General features: G+C 38.4%; 1 protein-coding gene across 1 annotated transcript in view; it reads left to right on the top strand.

Moving 5' to 3' along the window:
* LOC124790045 (protein RER1) overlaps positions 1-17,044 on the top strand; it is a 73,605-nt gene that overhangs the window by 20,231 nt on the left and 36,330 nt on the right. The window contains exon 3 of the mRNA XM_047257601.1: positions 11,082-11,186. Within this exon, the coding sequence (XP_047113557.1) occupies positions 11,082-11,186 (105 nt within the window). The remainder of the gene's footprint in view (positions 1-11,081; positions 11,187-17,044) is intronic.

The raw sequence follows: 17,044 nt of genomic DNA on the forward strand, positions 1-17,044 counted from the left end.
CTCTTTTACTTCGTGAATTTATGGCAGAACGCACATTTAAAGTGCGGGTGAACGCTACCCTCTCCCGTACCTTCTCCCAAGAAAATGGGATACCCCAGGGCTCCGTGCTAAGTGTTGTACTGTTTGCCATTGCCATAAATCCAACTATGGATTGTCTCCTTCCTGATGTCTCGGGCTCCCTTTTTGTGGACAATTTTGCGATCTACTACAGCTCTCAATGGACCAGCCTTCTTGAATGTCGTCTTCAAGGATGTCTCGATCGCCTCCACTCTCGGAGCATCGAAACTGGTTTTCGCTTTTCCACCAGCAAGACCGTTTGTGTCAATTTTTGGCATCGTACGGAGTTTCTTCCGCCTTCCTTACATCTAGGCCCTGTCAACCTTCCTTTTGCAGATGTCTTATGTTTGACAGAAAACTGTGCTTATCCTCCCACATTTCTTATCTTTCGGCTTGCTGTCTGCGATCCCTCAACACACTCAGTGTCCTGAATGGCAGCTCCTGGGGAGCGGACCGAGTGGTCCTTCTCCGCCTCTATCGCACCTTAGTGCGCTCGAAATTGGACTATGGAAGCATAGTTTACTCCTCCGCTCGGCCGTCTATTCTTCGGCGTCTCGACTCTATCCACCAACGTGGATTACGTTTAGTGTCTGGAGCTTTTTACACCAGCCCTGTGGAAAGCCTTTATGCTGAGACTGCTGAACCTCTGCTGTCCAATCAGTGAGCTGTCCTGAGTCGTTATGCTAGCCATCTGTCTTCCATGCCTGCAAATCCGGCCCATGACATTTTTTTCGATGCCTCTTTGGATTTAGGGTATGCTGGCCGCCCTTCTTCCCTACTACTACCACCGGGAGTCCGCTTCCATCAACTGCTCCATTCTTTCCTTCCACTTTCCTAAAACTTTCTTGACAACTTGGCTCCGGCCCCGGACCTGCCTGCTCCGTGACCTTTGTCAGTTTCCCAAGGATGGTACCCCTTCTCTGCGCACAAATGAAGGATGCCACATTTATTTACACTGATGGCTCAAAAACATCGTTTGGTGTTGGGAGTGCCTATATTGTTGGCGACACCCCAAATCGATTTCGGCTTCCCGACCAGTGTTCAGTTTATACTGCGGAGCTTTACGCTGTTCTCCAGGCTGTCCAATACATCCATCGCCATCAGCGGATACAGTATGTTATCTGCTCAGACTCTCTCAGCTCTCTCCTCAGTCTCCAAGCCCTCTACCCTGTCCACCCTGTGGTCCACCGGATTCAGGACTGCCTCCACTTGCTCCACTTGAGGGGTGTCTGTGGCATTCCTCTGGATCCCAGGACATGTTGGTATCTGTGGAAATGAGGCGGCCGATATAGCGGCCAAGGCTGCAGTCTCTCTTCTTTGGCCAGCTATTTGCATGATTCGCTTCGCCGATCCACGAAATGTTTTATGTCGTGGTGTTGCTCTTTTATGGCACGCACATTGGTCGACACTTCCCAATAATAAATCGCAGGATGTGAAAGCTCTTCCCTGTGCTTGGACCTCTTCCTCCTGAACTCGTCATTGGGAGGAGGTAATTTTAACTAGACTCCGCATAGGGCACTGTCTTTTTAGCCATAGACATATTTTAAGCGGCTATCCTTCACCACTCTGTTCCCACTGCTCTCAACCGTGGATGGTGAGACACCTTTTACTTCAGTGCCCCTATTTTACTCCATTATGCGCCCATCTACAGCTGTCGCCTGATACATCTTCCATTTTAGCAGATGAGTTAATTAGTGCCAGTGAGATGACGTCAGTAATTTGAAGCTCTTTTTGGGGACAAACAACCCCCCATCTATAGTTGTTTATAGCTTTCCTTCTGTTTTTTTCTCCCATTGCTGCTGGTTTTCAGTTTCGTTTTTTAGCTTTTCGTAAGTCACAGACTGGGCGTTAATGACCGTAGCAGTTTTGCGCCCTAAAACCATAACAAAAAAAAGCTCTGGTAGAGCCAGTCCTGACAAAACTCTACCATCTGGTGAGCAAGATTTATGAGACAGGCGAAATATCCTCAGACTTCAAGAAAAATATAATAATTCCAAACCCAAAGAAAGCAGGTGTTGACAGATGTGAAAATAACCGAACTATCAGTTTAATAAGTCACAGCTGCAAAATACTAATGCGAATTCTTTACAGACGAATGGAAAGACTGATAGAAGCCGACCTCAGGAAGATCAGTTTGGATTCTGTAGAAATGTTGGAACATGTGAGGCAATACTGACCCTACGACTTATCTTAGAAGAAAGATTAAGGAAAGGCAAACCTACGTTTCTAGCATTTGTAGACTTAGAGAAAGCTTTTGACAATGTTGATTGGAATATTCTTTCAAATTCTGAAGGTGGCAGGGGTGAAATACAGGGAGCGAAAGGCTATTTACCATTTGTACAGAAAGCAGATGGCAGTTATTAGAGTCGAGGGGTATGAAAGGGAAGCAGTGGTTGTGAAGGGAATGAGACAGGGTTGCATCCTCTCCCCGATGTTATTCAATCTGTATATTGAGCAAGCAATAAAGGAAACAAAAGAAAAGTTCAAAGTAGGTATTAAAATCCATGGAGAAGAAATAAAAACTTTGAGGTTCGCCGATGACATTGTAATTCTGTCAGAGACAGCAAAGGACTTGGAAGAGCAGTTGAATGGAATGGACAGTGTCTTGAAAGGAGGGTATAAGATGAACATCAACAAAAGCAAAACGAGGATAATGGAATGTAGTCAAATTAAATCAGGCGATGCTGAGGGAATTAGATTAGGAAATGAGACACTTAAAGTAGTAACGGAGTTTTGCTATTTGGGGAGCAAAATAACTAATGATGGTCGAAATAGAGAGGATATAAAATGTAGACTGGCAATGGCAAGAAAAGCGTTTCTGAAGAAGAGAAATTTGTTGACATCGCGTATAGATTTAAGTGTCAGGAAGTCGTTTCTGAAAGTATTTGTATGGAGTGTAGCCATGTATGGAAGTGAAACATGGATGATAAATAGTTTAGACAAGAAGAGAATAGAAGCTTTTGAAATGTGGTGCTATAGAAGAATGCTGAAGATTAGATGGGTGGATCACATAACTGAGTAGGTACTGAATAGAATTGGGGAGAAGAGGAATTTGTGGCACAACCTGACTAAAAGAAGGGGTTGATTGGTAGGACACGTTCTGAGGCATATAGGGATCACCAATTTAGTACTGAAGGGATGCGTGGAGAGTGAAAATTGTAGAGGGAGACCAAGAGATAAATACACTAAGCAGATTCAGAAGGATGTAGGTTGCAGTAGTTACTTGGAGATGAAGAAGCTTGCACAGGACAGAGTAGCGTGGAGAGCTGCATCGAACCAACCACAACTTCTAGGTCATTGATAGAAATGTCAACCATTGTTCCTAAAACACTGGAATCCCAAGGCTTTTTTCAGCATATTACCCACGAACAAATGCCAAAAAGATGGTTAATTAAGAGTGCAACACCACCCTAAGTAAGGTCTCTGAAGAAAATGCATAAAGCTAACCACCCAACTGTAGAAATAGCCCATCCTGTAAGGTAACTAATTACTTAGCCAGGTTTTTAACAAAACTTGTATCATTGAGGACAACTATTTAGTGTGTATTAGTATTGCTGTGATTAATGAAATTAGTGAGACACCAGTCACTGACTCTTTCCCTTTGGTTTCACTGGCTGTCAAGATTTCATACTCTGATGTTCCACTTAAAGAAATAATTAAGTTAATTGGAAGGGAATTTCCATAAATACAATAAAATTTCAAGGCAGGAGACCATTGGAATTAATAGAAATTTCACAGCTGATTACAAATTTTAACTGTTTCAGTTTTAATGATGAAAAGATCATGAACGTTCTGAAGCCTTAATGTCAAAATAGTATTTCAGACAAATAATCAAGGTAGGTATAATGTGAAGCCTGATATTGGTAAAAAGATAAAATAGTTTGAAATGTGAGAGTTTATGAAATATGCTGTGTTTTCTGTGAAACAAAATATGGTGGACAGAGAGGAGGAACGTTTTCGAACATATACAAGAAATGTTAAGGTGCATTCAGAACTAAGTAACCATGACAGATTAGTTGTTGCAAATCATGTGCATGAAATGGACCATTCCCTTAAGGAAACAGAAAATGACATAAAAATCCTGCACATACAAAGGAAGGACGAAGAAAACTCGACTTGTTGTAAGAATTAGATATGATCGTTCAAGGAAAGAAATGACAATATTCTTGAGGCACAAGTGAAAACAAGGAACCATATTTCTTAATGGCACTTTAGAATTTTTTAAAGCAGATGCATGAGTTTAGAATTTTTTAAAGCAGATGCATGAGTTTAGAATTTTTTAAAGCAGATGCATGAGTTTAGAATTTTTTAAAGCAGATGCATGAGTTTAGAATTTTTTAAAGCAGATGCATGAGTTTAGAATTTTTTAAAGCAGATGCATGAGCTTAGAATTTTTTAAAGCAGATGCATGAGCTTAGAATTTTTTAAAGCAGATGCATGAGTTTAGAATTTTTTAAAGCAGACGCATGAGTTTAGAATTTTTTAAAGCAGACGCATGAGTTTAGAATTTTTTAAAGCAGACGCATGAGTTTAGAATTTTTTAAAGCAGATGCATGAGTTTAGAATTTTTTAAAGCAGACGCATGAGTTTAGAATTTTTTAAAGCAGACGCATGAGTTTAGAATTTTTTAAAGCAGACGCATGAGTTTAGAATTTTTTAAAGCAGACGCATGAGTTTAGAATTTTTTAAAGCAGACGCATGAGTTTAGAATTTTTTAAAGCAGACGCATGAGTTTAGAATTTTTTAAAGCAGACGCATGAGTTTAGAATTTTTTAAAGCAGACGCATGAGTTTAGAATTTTTTAAAGCAGACGCATGAGTTTGCAATACTTCTATGATAAAATCGCCACAGGCCAATGATCATAGATGACAGCATCTTTAATTGAAAAAAAGTTGTTGAACAAAATAATAGCATTATGGTTGACCAGATGGCTGCATTTACTCTGTAATTATGTGGATTTGTCAGTCCACAACTTGCACACACCTGGAGAAGTGTGGACTTTACACTTTTGGAGCCCACAGCAGATCAGAAGGATGCAGCCTGGTATGAAATGATGTGTGAAATGTGACTACTACTGACTGAATTTGACAGTTTGAGTACTACAGTCAACTGTGTTTTTATTTATTTTATTTTATGAAACTCAAATATGTCAGTATATTTCGTAGTGAAGAGAACGTAGTCTCTAGAAACACATTGAGTTGTGTGTTGAACAAAAGAAAAGTTGACTGCTGCTAGGGTTACTGTTAAAATATAACACCCTCTACCTCGCACCATTAAAATGGTTAATATTAATAACTTTTTGTGCAAAGGAGATGCTGAGTCGCAGATAGGCATAACAAAAAGACTGTCACAAATGTAGCTTTCGGCCAGTAAGGCCTTCGTCAACATTAGACGACAAACACACACGTACACACTGGTGCAATTTTGACGAAGGCCGTACTGGCTGAAAGCTGTATTTGTGACAGTCTTTTTGTTGTACCTATCTGTGGCTCAGCATCTGTGCTGTATGGTGAGTAGCAATTTTCCTTTTCTCAATATTGTTACATTCCAAGCTGGATTTTCCATTCTATGATTTAATTTTTTGTACAGTTAGTTTAATTGCCAATCCTGCCCATCACAAGGAAGAGGAAGTATCCAGGTTTTCTTGCATACTGAGGCACATTTCAAAAAAGATAACACTTTGAAGTATCTTTTTCTTCTAGAGACATGTAATAAGTAAATACATTCTTCTCATTTACATGAATTTAAAACTAGGCTTGGATCTACTGTCCTGCTTTATAAATGGTAGCATACATGCTGATGCAGCTGGGAGTGAATAGCAGTATGTAAGTGTCTCGCAATGTAAGAGAGTGATACTCTGAGTCCTAAGTTCACTGACTTTGAAAGGTGTGCGAGTGTTTCGTACATTTGTTTTCTAATAGCATTTCAAAATTTTTCATCTTCAGTCCTTTGTGTAAAAATGCCAGAGATCAAAATTATTGTGGATAATGTTTGTTTATCCTATAATGTCTCAGATTTTCTTGATATGATTTATTGATGGGTGTTATGGAATCAACACCTCTGCTGAATATGCAAAAGCACACTACTAATTTTTTTTAACCTGATGAGAAGTGTGTTATGGTAATTTCTCTGTATTCTTAGAAAATTGGCATTACATGCTTTGATCTTGTTAATTGGCTCACATTCTTTGCTTTTGTTATGTATGCATCTTAAAAGTGAACTTTGGTTGACTCTGACAGCAATCATCAATCATGTAATGCACTAGACAGTCTGGTAAGCAGTGCTGCAGTATGTTCAGATCTTGTGCCAGATGTTTTATTTGATGTCCTAAACATTTCATCTTTTTCAAGACGACCTGGAAAAATGTTGTGGAAGTTGTCACATCATCGTATTAAGCACATTATGTATTGCCAAAAATAGACTCGATCTTGATTCCCATTCCTTCTTTCAAAATTTTGGTAGCTACTTTATTGGTATTTGCGTTTGTTAGTTCTGCCTAACAATAACTTTCCACATTTTTGTTAGTTCTTCACTTTGTTTCACATCCCTTTATCAATAACCATTCTTTAGGTCTGATGCCTTATCTTCCCCTACAGCTGGGAATCATCATTCTACTTGATACTGCCTTTCAGATGAAGTGCGATAGTAGCTTAGGCAATGATATTGTCTGTAACAAGATTGAGATTAAAATCTCAGTTGGGGCACATTAGTTTACATTTTGATGTTTTCTCGGAGTTGTTTCAGGTGAATGCTACAGTGCTTCTGACAAGTTAGTAGATGTCTCATAACTAGCTCCACTCATGTGTGACCACAGTGCTGAAGCAAAAACAGTTCTGACTAAATTAATGTTGTATTTCTACTTATTTATTGGTTGCCTGGGCACTGAGGCAGAATATCTCTCAATTTTTGTAGCATTGCACTTTTAGTATTCTGTTAAAATATTCCCATATTACATATGTTGTGCTTCTCACTTCATTTGTCTCTTAAAGGTGTCTTTAGGCATTCAAGAAGCACATGGTGTCTATAATTTCTCTGTTGGTCATCCTGTGCCACTGCCAACTGAAAACCAATACATTAAAACTGCAAGTTTATTGTTACTTTAGTCTTAAGATTTAATGCCCTTGAAATTAAGGAGGGCAAAAGCAAAACATTATACTGAATATTGTGACAACTGTTGTACAGAACTCGCCTTACTTACAGCTTGTCACATGAAAGTTGGGAGTGAGGCTTTCTGAGAACAGCAATTCCAAAAAATGTTATAAAACTGAGTGTAGTATCATGTATTCACTCTCTACACTATGGCTGACATATTGTGACAACATGGATTTCTTTGACTTGAGCACAGTTTATATTTGCGTAGTGTCAGACATGACCTTTTGTTTTGGCAACATGCTGTCTTTGATTCCTCATTTAAGAGGAAACAATTTGCTGCTGAAGTTCATATGACTTCAGCATGCATGTGGAGATACCTACATGGGTGCTAACAGTGTTCAAATGTGGTACATTTCAAACAAGGGAACACAAGCAACCAACATGAGCCTAATAGCAGTTGCCGTCCATCTCCACATTTTGCACAAGGAAAGATTTGATGTGTGCAGTCAAATTTTTCTTTTTTATTTTAAATTTATTGACTGAAGACCACAAAGTTTAGAGAAGAACTATCACCCAAAGCCTTCTTGAGTGATTTCAAAATGATGGAGGTTTTTTGATAATTGTGACCGACTATGATTGTCAGTCGTATTGTTATGCACCTGAAATAAAATGCCAGAGTAAGTGAAAACTCCATTTGGATTTGCTATCAAGAAAGGAAGCAAAGTTGGTGTCATTTGGGAAAGTTATAGGCAGAATCTTTGGGTCCCCAGGGGCTTTGTCTGGTTTATTTTCTTCAGTCTTAATGCAATGTCAGTAATGGTGTGATGACATGCAGGCTTACACTGTATATGTCACTGTGGAGGAAATCAGGACATTTGGGTGGGATATTTTCTCCACCCTTGAATTACCATCTTTTAGGCTCTGTGAAAGAACGGCTGCAATACCCATACTAAGAGATTCTGAAGGACCTAGAAAGCATTGTCTCTGTCTTTGGGAGACCAAAGCAGCTTTATTGCAAGGAATTTTACCAACATAGGAGTGGTGGAAAAATTATATAAGTAGTAGGAAAGTTCATAGATTGACTGTGTACATGATTTGTCTGAGACATAAAACTTAATAAATATTCTCCTCGAAATGGGAAAATGTTGACTCCCGCATAAATATGGAGAAATGACCATTTTAGTAAAATGAGAATTCAGAGCTCGTACTTAAAAGATTTAAATTTTTTTTTCCAACCAGCTATTTGAGAGTGGAACTGTAGAGAGAGTCTGACAGTGGTTTGATGAACCTTCTGCCAAGCACTTTACTGTGAATTGCAGATTTGTCGTGTAGATGCATCTGTAGAATGGGTTGCTTATGACTCAGTAAGACCTTGGTACAAAAAACTGAAACAAAATGCCCGATCATTAGTTGTGAGGCAGGTACTTGTAGCGTCATGCAGTTTGTTGTCTTGCTGTAGTCTACAAACAAGATGCTCTAAATAGGTCTGAAACCTTTTCTCCTAAACATTTGTTGAGCTTCTTTGAAGGCCACAATTCATAATACTTCAGTTAATTTTAAATTATTCATAATTTTCACAGTTAGCCTGCTGAATGTGAAAAATGATGGCTAAAGCAGCTGTTATATTTGTTCAAAGTGAAGAAAAGGTCCCCTATAGTTAAGACTGCTTAATCCATTGAGAACTTTCACACTAGTGGCTTTCGTACAGAAGTCATGGGGAGAATAACAGCCATGTGTGACATTAGGATTTATCCTAAAATTGTGTATGGATTTTGAATTTTGAAGAAATATTGGCTAAGACTGATGACAAATGAATAGAACAACTTGAAACTTCAAACTAGAATCTTTTTTACCAGAAATTTCTGTACAGGGTGAACACAGAGGAACATGAAATTTTCAAAAATTCATGCAAACAAAACTGTACAGGAATTTGCTTCAAACCATATCCTCTTCAAAGAATATCTCTGGAAGGCTTTACATATGGCAGGAACATAATATTTTCTCTGTGAATCGCATGGCAAATGCCGATATGATGATCACACTTGTTAGAGACGTCGCACAGGACATTGGTGGTGATGGGCTCTGGTGCAGCTGAGATTCATTGCTGTAGCTTTGGCTAGGATTATGGCAGCAGTGGGAGAACCCCATAAAAAAAATCACAAGGGCTTTAGTCTGGTGACCTGCACCACACATCAGCAGCACCAGCACAGCCAAACCATCATAAAGGCAGAGGTGCACTTAGATGTTCCCATACTGTGAAGTGGAAGTGAGGAGGTGCACCATCTTGTTGGACGACGACGACTAATTGCAGTTGAGGCAGAAGCCACAAAGATAGCATGTCGAGGAAGGAAATACAACTGACAGTTTACTCCATGAAAAAGGAGCTATAAACCTCTTTCCACGCTGCACTTCACACATTGAACATCAATGAGTTTCATTTTTGATGGAGAAATGGGGGTTTCCAGTACCCCAGAAATGAAGATTTTTTATTAATTAGCTTTATCATTAGTGTGAAACATTGTCATTAAAAATTAACTTCTTTGATACATCTTCATTGTCCATGCTTGCCAGCATCTTCATACAGACATCACATTGTTCAGCATAATCTCCTGGATGGAGGAAGTGTGGGCCATTTGAAATCTGTATGTGCAACAGTTTATGCAGTATTTTGGATTTTGTTTGTAGTCTCTGAAGCTCACTACTTGCTCCGTATGTAGATTTTAGCAGGCTTTGATGGAATGCTGCTCAGAGGTGACTAACATTTTGCTCAGACACTGGTCGCGTATCGGGATTTTTGCCATTGCAGATGCAGACCTTCTCTGTGAACTGATCGTACCAGGTGTAGATGGAGATTCTGCTGGGTGACTCCTGGTGAAAGTGTGTGTGTGTGAAATGCTTGTGTTTACTGGCCATCCTTTTGCTAACTGAAGGGGACACCAACTCTTTCATTCGGGTGCAAATGACATTTTCTACATTAGTGCTATCTGGTGGCAGCAGCCTGCAACCAAACAGTTGAAGCCATACATAGGAAAAAACATCTGAAGACCCTATTAACATGATAAGGTTAAAAGCAACCAAGTAGTTGTACTCTTTTGTTTGTACGAATTTTTGAGAGTGCAAAATTCTTTTATGCTCATCCTATGTATAAAATGATACGAAGATCTGTGATATGTTACTGTCTTTTTTTTACTGTTAATAAGTAGTAAAATGAAAATAAAATTTTTTGATTGATAAACTAACAAGACTTTCAAAAACTAATAAAATGTATTGACTTTGGTTCATTGTGTTCAACTGTGTGTGAGACTAAATTTGAAAAATGTCTAGCCAATAAAGGTAGAAAAACTACTACCTCTTAACAGCAATTGGTGACATGAACAGAACTTCAGGAACCAGGGCGTGAGAGAGAAAATGGTGTTACTCAGTGCCAGTCACAAAATTTTGACAAAGGGTAGCAGGAGTGATGTAATAAGGAAAATCAGAAATATGTTGTAATTCTTTGTCAACTTTTGCTTGTGTGTGTGTGTGTGTGTGTGTGTGTGTGTGGGGGGGGGGGGGGGAGTAGTCTTTCCAACTTGTTTTAGTATTGTTTTGCATTGGAGTTTCTTTTGTAGAGTAAAGAGTTTATCATTGATTCCTATAAGTGGAATGTCTATTAAAGAAAATAAATGATTACGTAGGTTAGATTTTTTTTGGCTTCTCACTGTGCTTTTATTTATAGAATTGGGCCAAAAGATCTTATTCATTTAGTGTGAATTTGAGTCACAGATAGTGATAGAATTATCTTTGATTTAGCACGCATCTTCATAATAAAGGGCTAGGTTACTAAAATTAAATAAATTATGGTACATAAAATAAGTTCATTTTTATACTAATGTCTTTTTAAACTATTCTTCTATGTATTTGTTCTAAGTGCTCATTTTTCTATTTTTCAGAGGTACCAAAAATTTTTAGATGATGTTACACCTTACACAACAGCGAGGTGGATATTTGCAGTTCTTCTCATACTGGGTTTTTTAACTCGAATATTTGTATTACAGGTATGTTTCATTAGAACATTCCTCAAAGTTTTGTATAGATGGTGAGTGATTTTGAAATACCTCTTGTGGTCTCAGCAGATTTTAAAATGACCTGTTATGATGGCTGAACGTACAATTTCCAGTGTGTGGCAGTTCATTAAATAGAATTAGATTATGCTTCTCCTTAACAGTTTGTACTTGTCATTCAAGTAATTTTGCAAAAACTGCCCATTTAAAAGTCTCAGTAATGTAGTGAGCTGTACCAGTTCTCACTGATCATAATTCCTTCAGTAGGTATCTGTCAGCAAATCTACAAAAAGTGTTTCTTAGTTGCTGTGTATTTTATTGTACTTGGGGGTAAACGTATTCACTGACCTGTAACAATTTCTTTAATTTTTGGATCTGATAGTTAATTTTTTAAGCCGTTAAAATGCTGGTGTATAAGTCATAAGTTCAAAATTGTTACAAATCTTTCAGTGATAATTGTGGCAGGTAGCATTGTCATTTCATGATGATGAGAATGCACATTTGGATAACTGTTTACAGCAATGACACACAGAATTGTGTGGGTATACATTTCATCAGTTTCTGATTTGTGTCGTACAGTTGAAACAATAGATTAATGTAAATGGGATTTGTGTAGTTCTGAAAGCTTCAGGCAGGCTTGAGAAGTTGTTATTAAATAACAACGTTCTTCCACCATATTAATGGCAGTTGAACTCTGTGTCTGTGTATTGAATTAGAGCAACTAGCAGAATCTAATAAAAACTTCCAGATTTGTTGAAATTTACGATGTGCCTGTCAGAACACTCGCCGTTATTAAATTGTGTGTGTGTGTGTGTGTGTGTGTGTGTACTTCCAGATGCTGAAGGAAATTTTAACCCCCGATTTAGTTGATTACAAAGTGGGAATAAAATTAAGTCAACGGATAATATCTTTCTACTAATCAAAACGTCTTGTGCCCCATGTTCAATCAGATCCACTGCCAAGATTTTCAGTAAGAAAAGCAGCAAATGTGGCTGAAGACTTCAGATACAGTGATTTACTCTTGTTCTGCCAATGGTCTCATCAAGGAAGCATGGAAGCAGCTAGTGATTCCGAGCATGCACTTGCTTTTGGGGTGGGAAATGGCCACTAAAGGTGAAAGAATCGGCAATGATTAATGCCGTAAGGATGCAGTGTCCACTGGAAACAACTATATTAAAGACCATAATTTGTACCAAGGGAAATGTGTACAATTGAAAGTGGCTTGTTGATCATGAAATCGGCAAAGAATTCTGGATTAGTCCCTCATTTGGATCTCTGGAAATGGATTGCTGAGGGAACATTGAACGAGTAACTGGGTATATAAAGGGAAACAATTCTAATAATTATAGGGGATTGGAACACTAGAGTAGGGAAAAGAACGGAGGACAGAGAGCTAAGAATATGAGCTAGTTGATAGAAATGAGAAAGGAAAAAGACTCTTGGAATTCTGCAATTAATTTCAGCAAGTAAGAGCATATACACTGTTCAAAAATCACAAAAGATGATGTATTTGGAAAAGGGCTGGGAACACCAGAAGACACCATTAGCTTTACATCAGTGAGGTAAAGACTCCAAAATTGGATTCGGGACTGTAAAAAGGTCACAGTAGTAGAAGATATAGTCCTGAATTGTGAGTCAGTGATTGTGAAGAATAGGTCGGTGTTAAAGGGAATAGTCAGGAAGAGTTGCATGTAAGGAAACAGATAGTTGAAGAACGATGATATGAGTTTGAAGTTCTTTGTGACCGTAGATACTAAATCCTCAGCCAATAGCATCACTCGCTGTGGACATGGAGGGACAGGTAGTCAGCATACCTCTCTCCCAGCTGTTGTGAGCATTTGTGGCTGGAGACTGTAGATATTGCTATAATGAATATCACTGTAAGCACATCAGTTAAATAGCAAGCACAGAAGTTAGATAAATGTAGAGACAAATGAAGATACAAGTAAGATAATTATGAGGAAATCTTGGACGATGCAAGAAATTTCAGTTGATAACTAAAAAAAGTACATATAATATTGAAACTCCTGGCAGATTAAAACTGTGTGCCAGATCGAGACTTGAACTTGGGACCTTTGCCTTCCACGGGCAAGTGCTCTACCAACTGAGCTACCCGAGTGTAACTCATGACCCGTCCTGTGAAATTTGGTAGGAGATGAGGTACTGGTGGAAGTAAAGCTGTGAGGATGTGTCGTGAGTTGTGTATAGGTAGCCCAGTTGTTAGAGCACTTGCCCGCAAAAGTTAAAGGTCCCGAGTGCGAGTCTTGGTCTGTCAGGAAGTTTCATACCAGTGTACACTCCACTGCAAAGAGAGAATTTCGCTCTAAATATAATAATGCTGAGGAAATTGGTACTCCAATACAAGATACTTATTAATGAAATGAAAAGGAAATTCAGGGAAACTAAAGGGAAATGGCCACAGGAAAAATGTGAAGACATCGAAAAAGACCATCATGTCAGATTCAGAACAAGTCAAAATAACTTTTGTTGATATTAAAAGCAAGGACATAAAGATTAAGAGTGGTAGGAGAAATCTCAGTGGTCAACACAGAGGAAAGAGTGGATAGTTGGAAAGAGTACATTGAGGGCCTATGTGAGTAGGTGGAACATATGTGCTCATGTGATAGAGGAAAAATTGTGGGTTGATTGGAAGACGTGGGGATCCAGCTCACTCTGAAAGACACTTAGAAGACAGGCAAATAAGGCAGAAGGCATAGATAACATTCCTTTCCTTTGTTAATTGTTAAAATTATTGTGAGAAGTGATGACCAGTCAGTCATTCAAGTTAGTGTGTATAATTTGAGATTGGAGACATACTATTGGACCTTTGGAAGAATATCATCTGCACCGTCCTGAAGACATCAAAAGCAAATAAAAGTAAGATCAGTTGAATGACCATATTAATAGCTCATGTATTTAAGTTTCTGGCAAGAATAAAACTCCATTTGTCAGAAAAGTTCCAGGACAGGCTTGTATTTCTGAGTTTGCATTACCATAAAGGAACAAATGTTTTTATGTTATGTGACATGGGTGCATCCCTGAAGTGACCTTGGCCATTTTTCCACATAAAATCACTAGTCGGCAGGGCTGTGTTTAGCAACATGCTGTTTGGCCGATTGTGATCAAAGGATGGACATCACGTTAAGTCGTGTTTTCGAGTGGCATAAAAGGCTTCGTAAAGGCAGAGATTCAGTACAAGGTGATCCCAGAGTTGGTCGCCCATCTACAGCATATACTAATGCAAATGCGAAGTGTGAAAGGTCGTTGCTGCAGGAAGACAGTCATGTAACTGTGCATGCGGAACCAGAACAACTTAATTTGAATCGTGATGTTTGTCATAAGATTTTACTCAAAGATTTACAGAAACGCAAACTTAATGCCTGACCTCTCGCCTTATCTTCTCTTCTTTCCACGAGTGTAAGATATCGCAGACATCCAATGAACTATGACAAATGAGCTTACAAGCATTGCTTTTGAAAATTTCCCTGCTTGTATCTAAGCTCTGCACAAATGTTGGCAACTGTGTATAGATAGCCAAGGGGACTACTTTGATAGTGGCTAGGATCATTACTTGGGTAGTGTGAGTTTCTGTTTTTTTAGAAAACTTGTCCTAGAAATTTTCTGTCAAATGGAGTATGTAGAAGATTGAAAAAGAAAATTCAGAAAGAGTTGCTGTCTGCGGTTCGGCTCAGTAATTAAATACAATGTGTGTGTGTGTGTGTGTGTGTGTGTGTGTGTGTGTGTGTGTGTGTGTGTGTGTGTGTGTTTCTATTTTAAGACTTTTCTGCCCGAAGGCTTAAATATTGTAAATAAAACAGTCACAGTTGCAAAGTTATTTTTATTTAAACCAGGGTTAGGTGTCATCAGATTATATAAAACTGTCAGATGAAGTTCCTTATGACAGCTGCCAAAGAACTTCGCTAGGCAGCACAAGGAATTTTGACAGTTTCACATGACCTGATGGTGCCTAACCATGGCAAAATGTTATTACAAAAACACACACACACACACACACACACACACACACACACACACACAAACGGAAATAAAAGAAAGATTCAGGAGTGCAATTAAAAAAAGGGTAAAAGACTGTTAATGAGAAGATTCGCTAATGACATTATCTCAGCAAAAGTAAAGAATTACACAAAATGTAAAATAGAATAAACAATGTAATAAATGCAGAATATTGGCAAAGGATGCATGAAGTTTTGTGGAACAATAAGAAATTGGGTGGCTCTTTGCGGAATGAGCAAGGCAAGGGATACTTGATAGAAAACTGACTAGAAAATGATGGGATGTTAGGAAATGTTGAGATATCAGATAGCAACTTAAATGTTACTGAGAGAAGCTACTGTAAGGAAAGAAAGTCACTGGAACATATCCAACAAGTAGTTGATGAATAAGTGCTAGTCGAAGAAGAATACGTAGGCACAGAGGGAGTGTTGTGGTAGGCAACATTAAGCCAAACAGAAGATGACCTGTGGTAATGTTAATCTTTTTTTTTACAATCTTTAGAAATAAAACAGATTTACTGGCTCATATAGTATAAAATGCAGTGCACTAGCGTTTGAAACAGGAAGATGCGTACAGACTCGGATCGAATCTGTGCGGCAGATTAATGACAATAGCTGAAGTACTGGCCACCTCAGAAAATACGAATCACAAACAATTAGAATACACACACAACAAAGTTTACACAGTTCACAGGCAGATGAAGCATTTATCTCCCTGAAGTAACTAACCACTGTGGCGACAGGAAGTGCAGCCAGTCACAAACTCAAATAAAATAAATTTGCCAAATCAGGAGCACAGTGGAGTTCATCCTATAAACGATGAGCACTAAACATCTTGCCTCAGTACCATCTGTAGAATGTAGGATTGCTCTTTAATGACCAGTCTACATGTGCATTAACCTGTACCTCTTTTTCCTGTTTCATGCCATCAACTGCTACTCACCATGAATTTGCATGCAATGACAGTTCTGTATGCAATAATGATCTGCTGTTTGGTCATGATAACTTGACAGTTTTCCTGGTGCTGCCAGAAGCAGAGAAAATTGGCACTATTTGAAAGATATTAATCTATCCCAGAGTGCTGCTTATGCTGAGCTATGACTGGACACAAAGTACTACTGTATGCATTGAAAGGCTTGTCCACTATCAAGTAACTTCTGCAAGCACTTGTCGAGGAGTTTACAGTAGCACAAAACTTCCTCAGGTTTACTTCACATTGGGGGGCAAGTTAATTTCAGGAATTTTCTGCACCTACTTGTTGCAAAAGTGCAGCCATGCTTAAAAACGAGAGCTTTTGCCACTATTGTTGCATCATTATTATTAGTAAATAAAAATAGTGATGAAACACAAAATTAAAGGAACAGGGAAAAAAGAAATGTCGGGTTGAAAAAATGGATACAGGTAGGACGTATTGATGTTATCAAGAAACACTTCTGAATGAACTAAAATGAGGGAACTTCATTTACATTATAAACTTTCTGAGGATGTCATATGCTAATTGCAAACATCTATTGTCAACTGTACAAGCAAATATTCAGTATTTATTACTTTTATTACAAATTTAATGCATTTGAATTTATGGTAACATCAAAAAATCTGCTAAAATTTAGACACCTGTACTGCCACTCATCTTTCCCTTCTGGTGAAACAGATTTATTGGTAAATTCATTTCACACTTCCTTGGCTGTTGGTGCCAGTTACGTATTTAGTGAGTCCAATGGTATATTTGTTTCAGCACATATGTTTTTGTGCCATTCTTCTTTTTGACACTGATATTTTCACACAGCTGCTGAACACACACAGCTTCTGAAAGTTTGATAAAAACTTTCAGGAACTGAC

This window comes from Schistocerca piceifrons, chromosome 3 (assembly GCF_021461385.2).
Source record: "Schistocerca piceifrons isolate TAMUIC-IGC-003096 chromosome 3, iqSchPice1.1, whole genome shotgun sequence".
In the NCBI taxonomy this organism is placed as follows: Eukaryota; Metazoa; Arthropoda; class Insecta; order Orthoptera; family Acrididae; genus Schistocerca; species Schistocerca piceifrons.